Source organism: Aquarana catesbeiana, linkage group LG07 (assembly GCF_042186555.1).
Source record: "Aquarana catesbeiana isolate 2022-GZ linkage group LG07, ASM4218655v1, whole genome shotgun sequence".
In the NCBI taxonomy this organism is placed as follows: Eukaryota; Metazoa; Chordata; class Amphibia; order Anura; family Ranidae; genus Aquarana; species Aquarana catesbeiana.
In genome coordinates, this window is record NC_133330.1 from 215,586,526 (window position 1) to 215,604,035 (window position 17,510).

Genomic DNA, 17,510 nt, shown 5'->3' on the forward strand with positions numbered 1-17,510 from the left:
TTGTCAGGAAGGCATGCCAAGGTTGGTACACGGAAGTCAGACATAAACAAACAGCAGGACGCCACACCAGAAGCCCAATCACAACTCTGCTTGGGAAGGCTGGCTTGCAGTGCACAGGGTTAAATAATGTTTCCTGTTGAGAGGCTGGGGTGGAGCCATGCTGAGAGCTCATACTTAAACGCCCAGGTGTAGAGGCACGCTCTCTGAAGCTGAGACACAGACCTGAAAGGTAAGCAGATAGTCAGAGCATAAAACATTACTGCAGATTCATGACACAGTCATACTCAACGACCTCATCATAAAGTGCATAGAGCACAGCAGCCATTATTGAAAAGGACAAATCAAACACTGCATCACAGGTCAGTAGATACACTTCTAAGAAAAAAAGAAAGGAAAAAGAGAAACACAACATTCTTGTATAATCAATCACTTTATTAGATAAGAGTAAAACAAATAAGAATTGCACTCACATGTATCCTAGAAGAGGAATCTCTTATATGCAGCCCAGAAGCCAGGAGGAGCCTAACACTGACATCAGGGTTCGTGGCACAGTGTAGATATTAGATCTGTCTTCCTCCATCCACTCTGGGGAACTGGCAAGCCGGGGGAAGGTGACAGACTGCTGCATCTGCTGAATGCCTCTAGGATAGGGCTTATGGCTGACGGGTGGCATAAGTAGCTGCTGGCAAATAGGAGCTGACTTCCTTATTTCTGTTGGGAGTGACTGGTTGCCTAGGTGATGTGTTTCGGGGATGTGTCCCCCTTCCTCAAGCCTGCCAGTATACTGGAGTGGAGAGAGCTAGAGAGCAGGAGGTCTTGGGAGGAGCGAAGAAGGCGGTTTGATTTGTTCCCCAAACCTTGTACATGTGGCTCTGATAACTCTTCCTGTATATATATGACCAAAGACACAGATCAATCCATATGCTAAAAACTACGTACAGCAATTTAGACATTTTTGGATTGTATACGATTTGCCTCCCTTATCACAAAATATCTTTTTGCCATGAGGGATAAAAATACAATTTCCACATTTATTTTCCTACATAAATTTGTTCCCTGTATATTGAGAAGTCAACATATTAATAGGTATTTAGGTTTCTTTTAGTTTACTGGAAGCAATACTACTTATTTATATTCCTTGCTCTCCTAAAAACTACTAAAAACTACTTTTGGTTTCTTCAGGAGTACTTTTAATGGTTTTGTATCCTATTGTAAAATGGACCAGTGCAGTGCTTCTTTTAATTTTATTCATTGCCCTTTCCTGCTCATTAAAGTGGTTGTAAAGGCCTATTTTAAATTAAAATAAAAAAAGAAGTTATACTTACATGCTCTGCGCGATGTTATAGGGCTACCCGCCAGTGATTATATACTCAACTTTTAAATAAACACAGTAGTTATCACATCACTACATTTGTAAGTAGTGCACATGTTAAAATTGCACAACAATTGTAAATAGGCACACGTGAAAACACATTGCATGTCTCGACATGTACATACTGTATAGGTGGAAAGGCCTTTAGAAAAAAAAAATCTTTATTACCAGTGTTATTGAGTAAGAACATAATGATCTATTGTTTTTGTGGTGCTCTGCATACTTATTATCCAAGAATAACAAAATACATTAAAAATATGTCCGAACATTTACTGAGGTCTAAATAAATTGTCAAAATTCAATGAACTCAAGGGAATGTGTCTGTTCACTGCATGCAATATTTTACATGCACTGCATTTATGTATTGCTGCTACAACCAGTGCTGATTTCCCCTCACATTAACACTGTCACTCTTTTGAGCTGATTCTCTCTCCTTTGTGTTGTCCTCTGATCACAGTCCTATGACTTACAATATCTTTTGTTCTCACTGTTCTTGTACCTTCAAAGGGAACAACTTGCATTCTTCATGACCTATAAAACACCAGCATACTTAATTTCTCAGGCTGTTCTGAAAATCTACCTGCATCGATACCTTGCATTAACAAATACAGTATATTGTGAGACAATATAAACAGTCACTCTTATCTGTTTTAGACAACTTGGCTAACGCAATGCTGTGTTACCTTCTCTAATCAGACATGCTTTCATGCTGCACCATAACCATGGTATACCAAATAGACACACTGTCACTGGAAGTGTTCCAATACCAGTGAATTTTTTTACAGGAAGTCTCATTTACATGCCAAGTTAATTTGCCTGAAATGTGTTCCACTATTACAAATATTTTCTGGTTCTTGCCCAAAAATCCCATTTTACGAGACTCCACTTCTCTTTGTTATTACATCTTAATCACTGAATAACATTTTTCATTTTACAACCAAAGTTTAGATTTAGACTTTACTGGCCTAGACCTTGCCTGCTACTTTATGAATAAAAAATGTAAAAGAAATAAAAAAAGGACGAGGAAAAGTCATCTTAGAATCTGAACTTGAATTGACCATTTCATTGTTCACATTCCTTCTTCTGTGTTTGATCCATAATTAAAGGGCAATTTAAGATGAAAAGGACAAATGTCTATGAAGTTAAACTTTTTACAAACACCAACCCATGATAAGCAGTTACCTTGATCGCCATGCAGCTCACAAACGTGGCGTCTAACGATTGCCAGTACTAATTACCTAGCAAGAAGGAGCTATAAAGGCCTTGAGGGCTTGACAAGTAACCAATCCAAAGGAGTACTTGGTGGTTGACTCTATTAGTAGCCAATAAAAGAATGTCTACACCACACATCATGGCATGGGCCATCCCTTAATGGGTGGAGATCTCCCGACCCCAGGGTGCGCACCGTAGCCCCACCCATCATGTGCAATGAAGACCTGCGGCCACCAGCGAACGAAGATACCTCTGTGTGACACGGCACTCAAAGAAAGGCTTAGACGGAGTAAGGCCTCCTTGTGGGCCAGCGGAGGCTGGGATGGAGTACCGCCCACTAGGGTGTGGCCAGCAAAGCCGCACAACCAATGGCTCTATGACCTGCCAGGCTGTAGAGACAGCACACTAATAGACCTGGTGGTGTCGGTTCTCAAGGACACATGATGTAATAGGCATACAAGAAAGGTCAACCCGAATTAGAGTGGCCTCCGTGCGCTGGGCAGGTCCAACATGGCTAAGAACCACTTTCCAAGCTGAAAAGAATGCAGGGAGGAGAAGAACATAGGCGTATACCATATCTTGGAGATACATACAACATATAGGAGGTGGCATATACCATATCCTGGAGATAGCACATACATTATTGTAATATATATACATGTACATGAATAATATATACAGACATAGGTACTTAATAACAAAATAGTCCCTGTGAAAAGGAAATACACGAAAGGAAACCCAGATAGAGAGCTGAGAGATAATTAAAGCATCTGGGCATGATGATGGGAAACCAGATAAGGGGGGAAAAGGGGATAAGGAAAGGTGGGAGAAGTGACATTATTTCTCACAGCCACCTGATACAAAGCCATCAAGAAATGCTTTCTAGGAGCATATTTTCATTCAGGCCTGGAAATGCAGTCGCTTTTAATTTAAAGATCCATCGCAATTCGCTCTGATGGAGTTTTTTATTCCAGTCACCACCTCGGGAGCTTGGATGGATCCTTTCTGAGATCAGAAAGCAAGTTCTGGGGAAAATTCCCCCATGTAGGGCAATAACATGTCTCCCAAGGGAGAGTTTCCTGTTTTTGTTTCTCGTATTGAGAATATGCCGATAGGCTAGACGCCAAAATTCTTGTTTGGTTTTACCAATGTAAAAGCAGTTGCAATCGCATATCAACATGTAAACTACACCTTTTGTTCTGCAATTGGTGGTGAACTGGTGAGCTGGTAAACTGGGAACCAAAGACCTTTACCATGGGATCTATGGATAGAAGATGGCAATGTTTTTGAACGATCTTATGCAATTGGCTATGTTGATTGGAAAATTTGGTGATGAGTCGAGTTGGAATAGTTTTCGAAATTAGTGTTTTTCTGTAGTGTATAAGTTGTTGTTTGGGTTTGGTCAGTGCCCGTCTATATACTTTTTTGAGGCATGTGGAGAAAGAGCCTCTCAGCAGCAAGCGGGCTCTAAGTTGATTCACTTTCATTTTAAAAGTATGTTCATCCGAACAATTAAGTTTAATGCATAAATACTGACTGTAAGGTATGGATTTGACTAAGGATTCGGGGTGGAAGCTAGTAGCGTGGAATGTATTATTTCCTGCTGCTGGTTTGCGATATAAACTGCTACAAAGGTAACCATTGTCATCCTAGTAGGTGTTTACGTCCAAGAAAGGAATTGATTTGATGTCAGATGTCATGGTGGTACTGAGGTTCAATGAATTTTTGTTGATACTGTGTAAGAAATCCTGGAGGAGGTCGACAGGGCCCTCCCATACTGTGAACACATCATCGATGCAGCGGTACCAGAGGCCACATAGTCGCCAAAAATCGCCATCTCATCTGATTCAAATAAGGTACGTTCCCACTCCCCCAGGTACAGGTTCGCATATGATGGGGCACAATGTGTCCCCATCACCACTCCCTGTACCTGGAGGAAACTGAAAAAATTATGGTGAAGAATAAAATCAAGAGACTCAACAATAAACTCATTGTACCCCCAGTCATGGCAGGTGCATTGAGCTAGAACTTTATGAATACAAGAAATACCTCTGTCGTGTGGTATAGAGCTATATAATGCTTCAACGTCTTTAGCTACCAGAAGAGCCGATGGAGATACAGTGGTTCCCTCAAGAATTTGTAGTAGGTGGATAGTGTCCACCAGGTGGCTAAGGTTTTCTGTTAATGATCCATTGCCGGAGGAGGTGGGCATGCGGCATTCTTGTGTTGTTTCGTTAGGGAGTGAAAGGTAAGGACACAGGGAAAGGCAGTGTGAGCAAATTCCCATTGGTTTTTGGTTATAACTCCATTTAGATAGGACAGACCAACAAATTCATAAAAATCTTTTTGGAACTTGTCAATCAATGTACGAGAAATGTACAGTAACAGGATTTATTAGGTAGAATTTTTTTGACACATACTGTAGACACATATTGGTTGCTGTCCACGATGACTATGTTTCCCTCTTTGTCTGAAGGTTTAATGATCATTTCAGAATAGTTGGATAGTGACTGTAGAGCCTGTCTTTCATGGTAAGTAAGGTTACCTACTTTATTTTTGATTTGTAATGTCTTCACTTGTCATCTTAACAAAGGCAGGTATGTTGGAGTTGGTGTTTTTGGATTTGAGCACAGCTTATTGGATTTTTGAAAGCTGTTTGGATTTGAGCACAGGTATATCTTATTTTTGTAGCTGCTAATCTGATGCATCCTGTTGTCTTCTGATTTACTCAGTACTCAGTTACAATGGTCTCTACAATCATTGGATATGTTCGCACAGTCCACGTTATTCCCAAGAACAAGAGACGTTCACCATCCAACAGAAATTAAGAGAGGGTATCACAAAAAACAAGCTGTGTATTGACCATTAGCACCATATACAAAAGAAGCAACAAAAACAGCAGCTGCTTATTTATCAAACGCACATTTGGATCTGAGCTATTAGACCATTGTTGGGGATCTAATAGCTTTGGTGTGTGTCCATATTCAAGTTTATATCCATTTTATACAGTATGTGCCGGGGCTGCACCTTATCTGCAGTAAATGGGCTATACGTAAGAGAGGATTGTTTGGAGTCTATTTATTTTATAGAATGGGAAGCTTTCTAGAGTATCAATTTCTATCTAAGTGAGAATCTCCCAGATTTCTGAGCTCTTTATACGGAGGGCTTTGTTACTCATCTGAGCACTATATTTCACGTTATATGAATGCTTAATTTTACCAAATTGCTGTATAGCTGCTAGTGTTATGAAGATGTTTTATTTATTCTAAGTGTGGTTCTATTAAGTAATATCAAAAGACTAGATTTTGCTTTGTAAATTAGGCTATAGTATTTTGATTTGGCAATAGTTAACACTACAAATTCTGCATATACTTTAGGTTCAAATAACCACATTTATTTAATGTTGAACACAAGTCCAGATGACATTTATTATTTAGAGTTGAATATAGTAGAACAGGGTTGGAACTACTACTAGGTCCAATGGCTCTAGGGTTGTCAGTTCAAATCTCAACCATGGCACTACCTGCGCCCGCGTGGGTTCCCTCCAGGTACTCCAGTTTCCTCCCAGACTCCAAAGACATACTGGTAGCTTAATTGGCTCCTGTCTAAATTGGCCCTATTATCATATCTCCAAACTGTCCTGGATCCTGTGGAACCTTCCCAGAACTTCAACCAAGTTCCATAGTTCTGTAGGTACAGGCTGTATTCTGGAGCAGGAGGCTCCCCTAACTTAATTTGCAGGCAGCTGGCAGGGAGAGATGCCGGCTACTGCAGTGGAGGCTGGCAGGGGAGCACTGTGTCGGGGAATCAGTTCACCCTGTAGGAGATGCAGGGAAAGTTCCAGGCTGAGTCAAGGAAGGGAGGCGGGGGCACCATGCAAGCGTCTTTTATAACACTGAGTGCCCTGGGTTCAGACTTCCAGCAAAGTTTACTCACCACATTATCACCATATATTCACCACAGCATTGCGTCACCAGGCAGCTAGTGTGATCACCTTGGCCATCTGCCAGCACTGCCCACAGTCTCATGGATGCAGCACAAACAAAATGGTCATGCCCTGAGGCTTTAGTGAGAAAAGAGAAAAGCAGGGCAAGGAGGGGATCAGATGAGTGATTTATGATGCAGGGGTTAGCACAAAGGGATGCGAAGATTATCCACTATGGGATTTGGGGTGTGGAGATGAGCAGAGAGGGGGGTCTGAGGTGCAGAAGGGGGTTTGGGGTACAGAGATGAGTAGAGGAAGGGGGAGCAGAGGTGAGCAGGTTAGGAGGGTTGGGGGTGCAAAAGGTTAGCCGGAGGGTTGGGGTGTAGAGTTTAGCAGAGACAGTGGGGTGAAACAGTGAGCAAAGAGGGGAACAGAGGTTAGGAGGAGAGGAGTTGTGGTGCAGAGGTTAGCTGAGAGGGGGAGTTGGGGTGCAGTGGTTAGACAAGAGGGAAGTTGGGATGTACAGGTCAGCAAGGGGTGGGAGAGAGGGGGTAGGATGCAAACATGAGCAGAAAGGGGGGTTGGGGTACAAAAGTGAGTGTAGCGATCAGCAGAGTAGAGGTGCAAAAATGATCGGGGGGGGGGACAGCAGTCAGCATAGGGCTAGGGGTTTGGGTTGCAGAGTGTATCAGAGAAGGGTGTTTTGGGTGTAAAGGCAAGCAGACGGAGGTGCAGAGGAAAGCAGAGAGGAAGCTTGGGGAACAGAGGTTAGCAGAGGAGGAAGGTTGTGGTGCATAGGTTAGTGGAGTGGGAGTGCAGCTTTGGGAAGAAAGCTTCTCCCTCAGAAATCTTACCTCCCAAACGGAGTAAAGGGTGGAGGGTATTGTATACAGACAGGAGTCAGCGTGTAGAGGGAGGAGTTGTAGTGTAAAAAGGGTGTGGGAGAAGTTATTAAGCCATGCCCAATATGTTTCATAATTTAAGCAAACCCACTTTTGCCACAGCTCGCTACCACACAACGCAGGTTGCTGTCTCCCTAATGTGTCCCTCATTCTCAAGTCCAAATTTTGGGAGGTATGTCTAGTATGTTTATGTATGAAAATATAACTATAAAAAAGAATTGCGCTAGGTGAACAGTTAGTGAATCAAATACTGATTAAAAAAACAAAAAAATCCATGATAGGAGTCCTGCTGCTGGACACTATAACCCAGATACAAGGCAAGATAGTATAAATAATAAACACTGTTTATTATTTATGTTTATGTATGAATGTATGTAAGTAAAGTGCTGCATACAATTTTTGCCGCTATATAAGTACCTGTAACAGATAAGTATGGAGATGGAGATTTCCAGTGAATTTTTACTACTATGATGCAAAGAGGGACATTTGGAAGAACAAAGGTAAAAAAAAAGTCAGGAACTCACAATCAGCAATAAAACAACTTCACATAGGTAACTTTTCTATAAAAGTGTTTTTGCTGTTGTCTCTGTTCCTCTTAGAAAACTTTGTAATACTTTCTGTCCTTCTGACTTTTTCTACCTGGGATAGTAAGTGAAGATAAATCTCCCCAAGGGGATTATAGTTGACAGTAAAAACCTGCCAGAGGTTTTAACCAATCCATAACCTAAAACTAACAAAAAAGAAGCTTGAACTGAAAATAGATGTATTAAAATGTTTGTGATATATAATAAATAATGAGTAGTAATAAATATCTTTATCATATCGCACAAATAAGATGATTTACTTAATGCTGTGCATAAAATCATAAAGTGTTAAGCCTCTTGCATAGGGGAGTAAAAAATGCCACAATCTTTACTGATCTGCATATACAGTGCCTTGAAAAAGTATTCATACCCCTTGACAGTTTCCACATTTTGTCATGTTACAACCAAAAACTTAAATGTATTTTATTGGGATTTTATGTGATAGACCGACACAAAGTGGCACATAATTGTGAAGTGAAAGGAAAATGATAAATGGTTTTCAATTTTTTTTACAAATAAATATCTAAAAAATTTGACATGCATTTGTATTCAGCCCCCTTTACTCTGATACCCCTAACTAAAATCTAGTGGAACCAATTGCCTTCAGAAGTCACCTAATTAGTAAATAGGGTCCACCTGTGTGTAATTTATTCTAAGTATAAATGCAGCTGTTCTGTAAAGCCCTCGGAGGTTTGTTAGAGAACCTTAGTGAACAAACAGCATCATAAAAGCCAAAGAACACATCAGACAGGTCAGGGATAAAGTTGAGGAGAAGTTTAACCACTTGCCGAAAAGCTCACGCAGATATACTGCGACAGGTCGACTTTACTTTGCGAACTGACGTACCTGTATGTTGGTTCGTGCAAGGAGGATAGCGGGCTTGTCAGAGACCCGCGATCACTGTGTACAGAGGCAGAACAGGGAACTGCCTATGTAACCAAGGAGATTCCCTGCACTGCCTAATGGCATGTCAGAAATCTTCTGTTCTCAGTCATCGGAACAGTGATCTCTGTCATTTCGCAGTGAGCATATCCCCCCTACAATTAGAACACACTGAGGGAAAACACTTAACCCCTTGATCACCCCCTAGTGTTAACCCCTTCCCTGCCAGTGTCATTTTTACATTGATCAGTGCATTTTTATAGCACTGATCAATGTAATAATGTCACTGCTCCCCAAAAAGTGTCATTTGGGGTCAGATTTGTCCACCGCAATGTCGCAGTCCTGCTAAAAATCGCAGATCGCTGCCATTACTAGTAAAAACAATAAAAAAAAAATAAAAGTCCCTAAATCTATCCCGTAGTTTGTAGATGCGATAACTTTTGCCTATTGGCATTTTTTTCTACCAAAAATATGTAGAAGAATATATATTGGCCTAAACTGGTGAATAAATTCGTTTTTTAATATTTTTGGGGGATATGTATTATTACAAAAAGTTTTAAAAAAGTTTTTTTTCAAAATTGTCGCCTTTTGCTTATAGCGCAAAAAATAAAAACCCCAGAGGGGATCAAATGACACCAAAAGAAAGCTCTATTTGTGGTTAAAAAAAGGACATCAATTTTGTTTGGGTGCAGCGTTACATGACCGCGCAATTGTCAGTTAAAGTGACGCAGTGCCGTACCACAAAAAAATGGCCTGGAAGGAGGAAAATCCTTCCGAGGCTCAAGTAAAGCAGGGTTAGGTTATACAAAATTTCCCAAGCTTTGAACATCTCACAGAGCACTGTTCAATCCATCATCTGAAAATGGAAAGAGTATGGCACAACTGCAAACCTACCAAGACATGGCCATCCACCTAAACTAGCAAGGAGACCATTAATCAGAGAAGCAGCTAAGAGGCCCATGGTAACTCTGAAGGAGCTGCAGAGACCCACAGCTCAGATGGGAGAATCTGTCCACAGGACAACTATTAGTTGTGCACTCCACAAATCTGGTCTTTAAGAAGAGTAGTAAGAAGAAAGCCATTGTTGAAAGAAAGCCACAGGAAGTTCAGTTTGCAGTTTGCGAGAAGCTATGTGGGGGACATAGCAAACATGTGGAAGAAGATGCTCTGGTCATATAAGAACAAAGTTTACCTTTTTGGCCTAAAAGCTGAACGCTATGTGTGGCGAAAAACTAACACTGCACATCAACCTGAACACACCGTCCCCACCATGAAACATGGTGGTGGCAGCATCATGTTGTGGGAATGCTTTTATTTAGCAGGGACAGGGAAGCTGGTCAGAGTTGATGGGAAGATGGATGGAGCCAAATACAGGGCAATCTTAGAAGAAAACATGTTAGAGCCTGCAAAAGACTTGAGACTGGTGCAGAGGTTCACCTTCCAGCAGGACAACAACCATAAACATACAGCCAGAGCTACAATGGAATGGTTTAGATCAAAGCCTATTCATGTGTTAGATTGGCTCAGTCAAAGTCCAAACCTAAATCCATTTGAGAATCTGTGGCAAGATCTAAAAATTGCTGTTCACAGGTGCTCTCCATCCAATCTGACAGGGCTTGAGCTATTTTGCAAAGAAGAATGGGCAAAAATTTCACTTTCTAGATGTGCAAAGCTGGTAGAGACATCCCCAAAAAAGCTTACAGCCATAACTGCAGTGAAAGGTGGTTCTACAAAGTATTGACTCAGGGGGCAGAATACAAATGCACGCCACACTTTTCACATATTTATTTGTAAAAAATTTGAAAAAACGTTTATAATTTTCCTTCCACTTCACACTTATGTGCCACTTTGTGTTCTTCTACCACATAAAATACCAATAAAATACATTTACGTTTTTGGTTGTAACATGACAAAATGTGGAAAATTTCAAAGGGTATGAATACTTTTTCGAGGCATTGTAGATGCATTGTTGTCTATGGAACACTGCACACAGCTACACAAAGTTCAGAAAGGCCTCATTCACATGGCCATAAAAAAATTCCAAGCTTTTTTACTTATGGATCTGAACACAGCTACATTGTTTTCAATGGAGACATTCATACAGGCGCATAAGGTGTTTAGATCCATAACATAAAGCCAAATCTGCCTCTGAAGACACACATATACAGGTATTTCAGGAGCAGGTACTGGAAAAAATATTTACTGATCTGTACGCAGGAAACTTTGTGCTAAAAAAAAAAATGTACCAGTAAAATTAAGTGCATTTACACAAGGCCTTTATGGAGATTTTACTCAGGCTCCTTCTGTCAACAACATCCTGAGTATATACATCAGTAAATTAATATGTCCATGTGCAACTGACCTTAGAAATGTCTTATGACTTTGCATACACTTGTCAATGCAATCTGTCAGTCAGTGTACAAACTAAAAATAACAAACATGTTATACTTACCTGCTCTGTGCAATGGTTTTGCACAGAGCACCCTGATCCTCTTTTTTTTTTGGGTCCCCGTCGGTGGTCCTGGCCCCTCCCCCTGCCGAGTGTCCCAAATAGCAAGCTTCTTGCTATGAGGTCACTCAAGCAGGATCGCTTCCAAACTGCACTCTGTGTGTTCATTTACACACAGAGCGTGGCTGGGCTCTGCCCCCTCTCTTTCCTCATTGGCTTACCGGCTATGATTGAAAGCAGCAGGAGCTGCTTTGTGAGTCAATTAGGAGAGAGAAACCTGGGAGAGCTGCTGCTACTGTGCACTTCACTGGTTTAAGATGGGGCTCAGGTAAGTATGGGGTGGGGGAGGATAGCTGCACCCAGAAGGCATTTTACCTAATGCATAGAATTCATTAAGGTAAAAAAACATTGAGCCTTTAGAACCACTAAAGCCTTGTACACACGATCGGATTTTCCGACTGGAAATGTTAGATGTCAGGCTGTTGGCAGAAAATCCGACAGTGTGTATGCTCCATCGGACAATTGTTGCATACACTTAAAAAAATAATGTCAAAGCAATAACTCCAAGGCAAATAATGAATAACACGCTATCTCCTCCGATTCCGCAACATGGCTGGTTGACGAACAGCCGTTCAGAAACGTACTGAAAAGTGCGAAATGAAAAGTGCGAAATGAAAAGCGCGAATCAACACTCACTAAACTTCTACTAACACAAAATTAGCAGAAGGAACCAAAAAAGTGGCTCTAAAGAGCTGAAAAAGAACATAGTACGTCACTACGTTCGTATTTGTTGGCCAACAATTGTGTGTCGTGTGTATGCAAGACAAGTTTGGGCCATCGCCCTTCGGACAAAAGTCCATGGTTTTGTTGGCCAATAATCGATCATGTGTACGAGGCTTAAGACTTTGTCCCATGTTATAAATCACTGAAGGATCTTCATTATTAAAACTTCCTCAAGCACATATGACAGAGAATGGGAGCTTCATCTGCTTCTTTAAGACACCAAAATTGTGTTATATAAAGAATCAAGAGTCAAATATAAAGAAGTTAGAACATACACATGAACTACTACCCTTCATGTATGAGACTTGGCAAAACATATTGCTTATTAAATTTGAGTTGCATATTGTTTGGGGGTCCTGATATGATACTGTGGTGTTTGCATCAAACAGACGTTTTAAAATTATATACTGTGTAATTATTTACTGTATAATGTAGCTTTATACAGTAAATCTGAAACCAGATTGGGCCATTACAAAGAAATTGTGCTAGGTATGGTTTTACATAATTTAGTTATCACTGTAGTGCTGCGTAATAAAATTATCGTAGGAAATTGTAAATATGTATGGGAGATACAGCATGGTATATTCTATATTTATATGGTAAGTTTAATTTAGAATGATGGACACTAATGCCCTGTACAAACGGTCGGATTTTCCGACGGAAAATGTGTGATAGGACCTTGTTGTCAGAAATTCCGACTGTGTGTAGGCTCCATCACACATTTTTCATCAGATTTTCTGACACACAAAGTTTGAGAGCTTGCTATAAAATTTTCCGACAACAAAATCCGTTGTCGGAATTTCCGATCGTGTGTCCATCCATAGATTTTGTTGTCGGAATGTCCCATCAATGTCCGACCGTGTGTACGGGGCATAAGAAAAAAATAGCAAAACAACGTCGTAATATTTTCAGCATACTTCTCAGTTCTGCTATCATGGCTTATCTAAATAAACTTCTTTGTAAAAAGAAATATCAAATAGTTATTATGTACCATTGTGTTCTAATATACCCTTCAGGTGCAGAATATGTCACAGTCAATAGAAGTGTTGAATCTCCGCACACAAAGAGATTTCCAGTATGTACAGAAAATGGAGACCCAAATGAAGGGTCTAAGGTCTAAATTTAGGCAAATTGAGGAGGACCGGAAAAATCTATTAACTCGTCACTTTCAGGTAAGAACAATTTCAAATACAGGTTTCATTCCATCCATGCACACCGAAGCTCAAAAAAGCTTTTTCTGGACGCCAGATTGCTGGCAGAAAACTCTGGTTGAAAAACGTGCTTTTAACAGCCTTTTGTTCTAGTGTTTATGAGCGTTTTTTAGCTTTAGCGTTTATGGGCATTTTTAATAAAAATACACAGAGGACACTCCAAAAATCCCATAATGCATTCTAAACTCCCACAATGCATTGAAAAAATAGAACGCTGATCGCTAATTAAAGCGCGTTTATGAGCGTTCATCTGCGTTTGGCGTTTTTGGCGTCTTTTTTGCAGTGAAAAACGGCACTTTGAATGCAAATTTCTGGCGTTCAGAAAAAAGCCCATAAACTCCACTGCTTAATAAGGCTCCATGCACACTTTGAAGCTCAAAAAAGCTTTTTCTGGACACCAGATTGCTGGCAGAAAACACTGGTTGAAAAACGTGCTTTTAACAGTGTTTTGTACTAGCGTTTATGAGTGTTTTTTAGCGTTAGCGTTTATGGGCGTTTTTAATAAAAATACACAGAGGACACTCCAAAAATCCCACAATGCATTCCAAACTCCCACAATGCATTGAAAAAATAGAACGCCAAACGCGTTTATGAGCGTTTATGAGCGATTATCGGCGTTTGGCTTTTTTTAGTGGTGAAAAACGGCACTTTGTATGCAAATTTGTGGCGTTCAGAAAAAAGCCCATAAATTCCACTGCTCATTAAAGCTAAAAAACGTCCATGTGTGCATGGACACATAGGCTAACATAGAGTGGAGGTTATGGGCTTTTAAAAAAAACGCTCAAACGCCAATAAACTGCAGTTTATCAGCTCCAGTGTGCATGGAGCCTAAAGCTAAAAAACGTCCATGTATGCATGGACACAAGGGCTTTTAAAAAAAATGCCCAAACTCCAATAAACTGCAGTTTATCAGCTCCAGTGTGCATGGAGCCTAAATGTGCAGCTATAAGTAATATGTTAATGTAAACATATGGGGTATCTATCTATCTATCTATCTATCTATCTATCTATCTATCTATCTATCTATCTATCTATCTATCTATCTATCTATCTATCTATGTCTTCTTTTTTTTATTTTTTATTATGCTTTGAAATAAAATATTAAAATTGTAGAAATGAAAAACAGTATATATGAAATACACTATATTAACAAGTATTGGGACGCCTGCCTTTACATACACTTGCATAAAATTTATTGGCATCCCAGCCATAGCCCATAGGGTTTAATACTGAATTAGCCCACCCTTTGCTGCTATAACAGCTTCAGCTCTTCTGGGAAGGCTGTCCACCAGGTTTAGGAGTGTGTCTATGGTAATGTTTGACCATTCTTCCAGAAACGCATTTGTAGGGTCAGGCACTGATGTGGACGAAAAGGCATGGCTCGCAGTCTCCACTCTAATCCATCCCAAAGGTGTTCTATCGGGTTGAGGTCAGGTTCCTCCACCCCAAACTCACTCATCCATGTCTTTATGTACCTTGTTTGTGCACTGGTGCGCAGTCATGTTGGAACAGGAAGGGGCCATCCCCAAACTGTCCCACAAGTTGGGAGCATGACATTTTCCAAAATGTTTTGGTATGCTGACACCTTAAGAGTTCCCTTCACTGGAACTAAGGGGCCAAGCCAAAATCCTGAAAGACAACCCCACACCACAATCCACCCTCCACCAAATGATTTTGACCAGTGCACAAAGCAAGGTTCATAAAGACATGGATGAACGAGTTTGGGATGGGGAAACTTGACTGGCATGCAACCAATAGAACACCTTTGGGATGAATTAGAGCGGAGACTGTGAGCCAGGCCTTATCATCCACATAAGTGCCTGACCTCACAAATGCACTTCTGGAAGAATGGTCAAACTTTCTCATAGACACACTCCATGGACTGCCTTCTCAGAAGAGTTTAAGCTGTTATAGCTGCAATGGGTGGGCCAACTCAATATTAAACCTTTACGGTTCAATACTCGATAAGATGCCGCGCTCCATAGACACACATGGTGCTCACACACTTGGCCTCACAGCATTTGATTGATAACAGCAAGAGCCAATGGCTCCTGCTGCTGTCCGAGTCCCTGTGTGAAGAGGTGGAGAGGAGAGAAGAGATCCAGCTGTGCACAGTGCTGTGCTGGATCAATTGAGGACTTTGGTAAGTATTTAGGGAGGTGAGGGAGGACAGAAAGTTGTTAACAGTTTTTACTTTAATGCAGGGAATGCATTAAGATAAAAAAAAGTTTTGGCTTTAGAACCACTTTAACCACTTCAGCCCTGGAAGGATTTACCCCCTTCCTGACCAAGCCCTTTTTTGCGCTGCGTTGCTTTAACTGACAGTTGTGCAGTCGTGTGACGTTGTACCCAAAGGAAATTGACATCCTTTTTTTCCCACAAATAGAGCTTTCTTTTGCAGGTATTTGACCACCTCTGCATTTTTTTTTTTTCTTTGCGCTATAAAGAAAAAAAGAGTGTCGATTTTGAAAAAAAAGCAATATTTTTTACTTTTTGCTATTGTAAATATCCCCAAAAAATATATACAAAAACAAATTTCTTCAGCAGTTTAGGCCAATATGTATTCTTCTACATATTTTTGGTAAAAAAAAAATCGCAATAAGCGTATATTGATTGGTTTGCACAAAAGTTATCTTGTCTACAAAATAGGGGATAGATTTATGACATTTTTATTAAAATTTTTTTTTTAATAATAATGGCAGCGATCTGCGATTTTTATCATGACTGCGACATTGCAGCAGACCGATCGGACACTTTTGATACTATTTTGGGACAATTGACATTCATACAGCAGCGGATGACGGAGTGACGTACGGGTACGTGATTTTGCGCACCCGTGCCATTCTGCCAACGTATACCGGTGTGAGCCAGTCAGCAAGCGGTTAATATTGCATAGAAACTAAGAAACCAGGAAATTGGCTCAAGGTAAAGACAGCCATATGCAATATGTACTGTTGATATAGAAAAATGTTTTGCAGTTTAAGCTTGTATACATCGAGTTGGTAACACAATGGTCCTGTGGCCAGCATTCCCAACATAGAGGAATCACAAGCAGAGTTCTAAGCTTCTCATCTGCTCCAAATTCATAAGCTAAAAATAAATACAGTTAGGCTCATAAGTTTTCATACCCTGGCAGAATTTATGATTTCTTGCCCATTTTTCAGAGAATATGAATGATAACATAAAAACTTTTCTTTCACTCATGGTTAGTCTTTGGCAAAGCCATTTATTATCAATCATCTGTGTTTACTTTTTTAAAATCATAATGACAACAGAAACTAGCCAAATTACCCTGATCAAAAGTTTACATACCCCAGTTCTTAATACCGTGTATTGCCCCCTTTAACATCAATGACAGCTTTAAGTATTTTGTGGTATTTGTGGATGAGGCGCTTTATCTTCTCAGATGGTAAAGCTGCCCTTTCCTCTTAGCAAAAAGCCTCCAGTTCTTGTAAATTATTGGGCTGTCTTGCATGAAGTGCATGTTTGAGATCTCCCCAGAGTGGCTCAATGATAACTTTCAGTTGATTTTGCTGTAGCCAATAGCAGGTCGACTTGGCCTTGTGTTTTGGATCATTGTCATGTTGGAATTTCCAAGTACGTCCCATGCGCTGCTTCCTGGCTGATGAATGCAAATGTTCCTCTGATATTTTTTGATAACATACTGCATTCATCTTGCCATCACTTTTGACCAAATTTCCTGTTCCTTTGTAGCTCAATTTTCCTGGGAGTTGTGGCTGAAATTTTAGTTGGTCTACCTGACCGTGGTTTGGTTTCAACAGAAACCCTCATTTTCCACTTCTTGATTAGAGTTTGAACACTGCTGATTAGCATTATCAATTCCTTGGATATCTTTTTATATCTCTTTCCTGTTTTATACAGTTCAACTACCCTTTCCTGCAGATCCTTTGACAATTCTTTTGCTTTCCCCATGACTCAGAATCCAGAAACGTCAGTGCAGCACTTGATGAAAGATGCAAGGGTCTATCAGGAGTCCAGAAACTCATTGACCTTTTATACACACACACTAAATTACAAGCAAACAGATCACAGGTGAAGATGGTTACCTGTAATAGCCATTTAAACCCCTTTGTGTCAACTTATGTTCATGTTATCAGGCAAAAAATCACCAGGGTATGTAAACTTTTGATCAGGGTCATTTGGGTAGTTTCTAATGTCATTATGATTTA

General features: G+C 40.4%; 1 protein-coding gene across 2 annotated transcripts in view; it reads left to right on the top strand.

Annotated features, from left to right (window-relative positions):
* Nucleotides 1-17,510, top strand: part of OLFM3 (olfactomedin 3) — a 395,228-nt gene that overhangs the window by 330,497 nt on the left and 47,221 nt on the right. For both annotated transcript variants that reach the window (XM_073593019.1, XM_073593018.1), the window contains exon 3: nt 13,126-13,281. In XM_073593019.1, the coding sequence (XP_073449120.1) occupies nt 13,126-13,281 (156 nt within the window). The remainder of the gene's footprint in view (nt 1-13,125; nt 13,282-17,510) is intronic.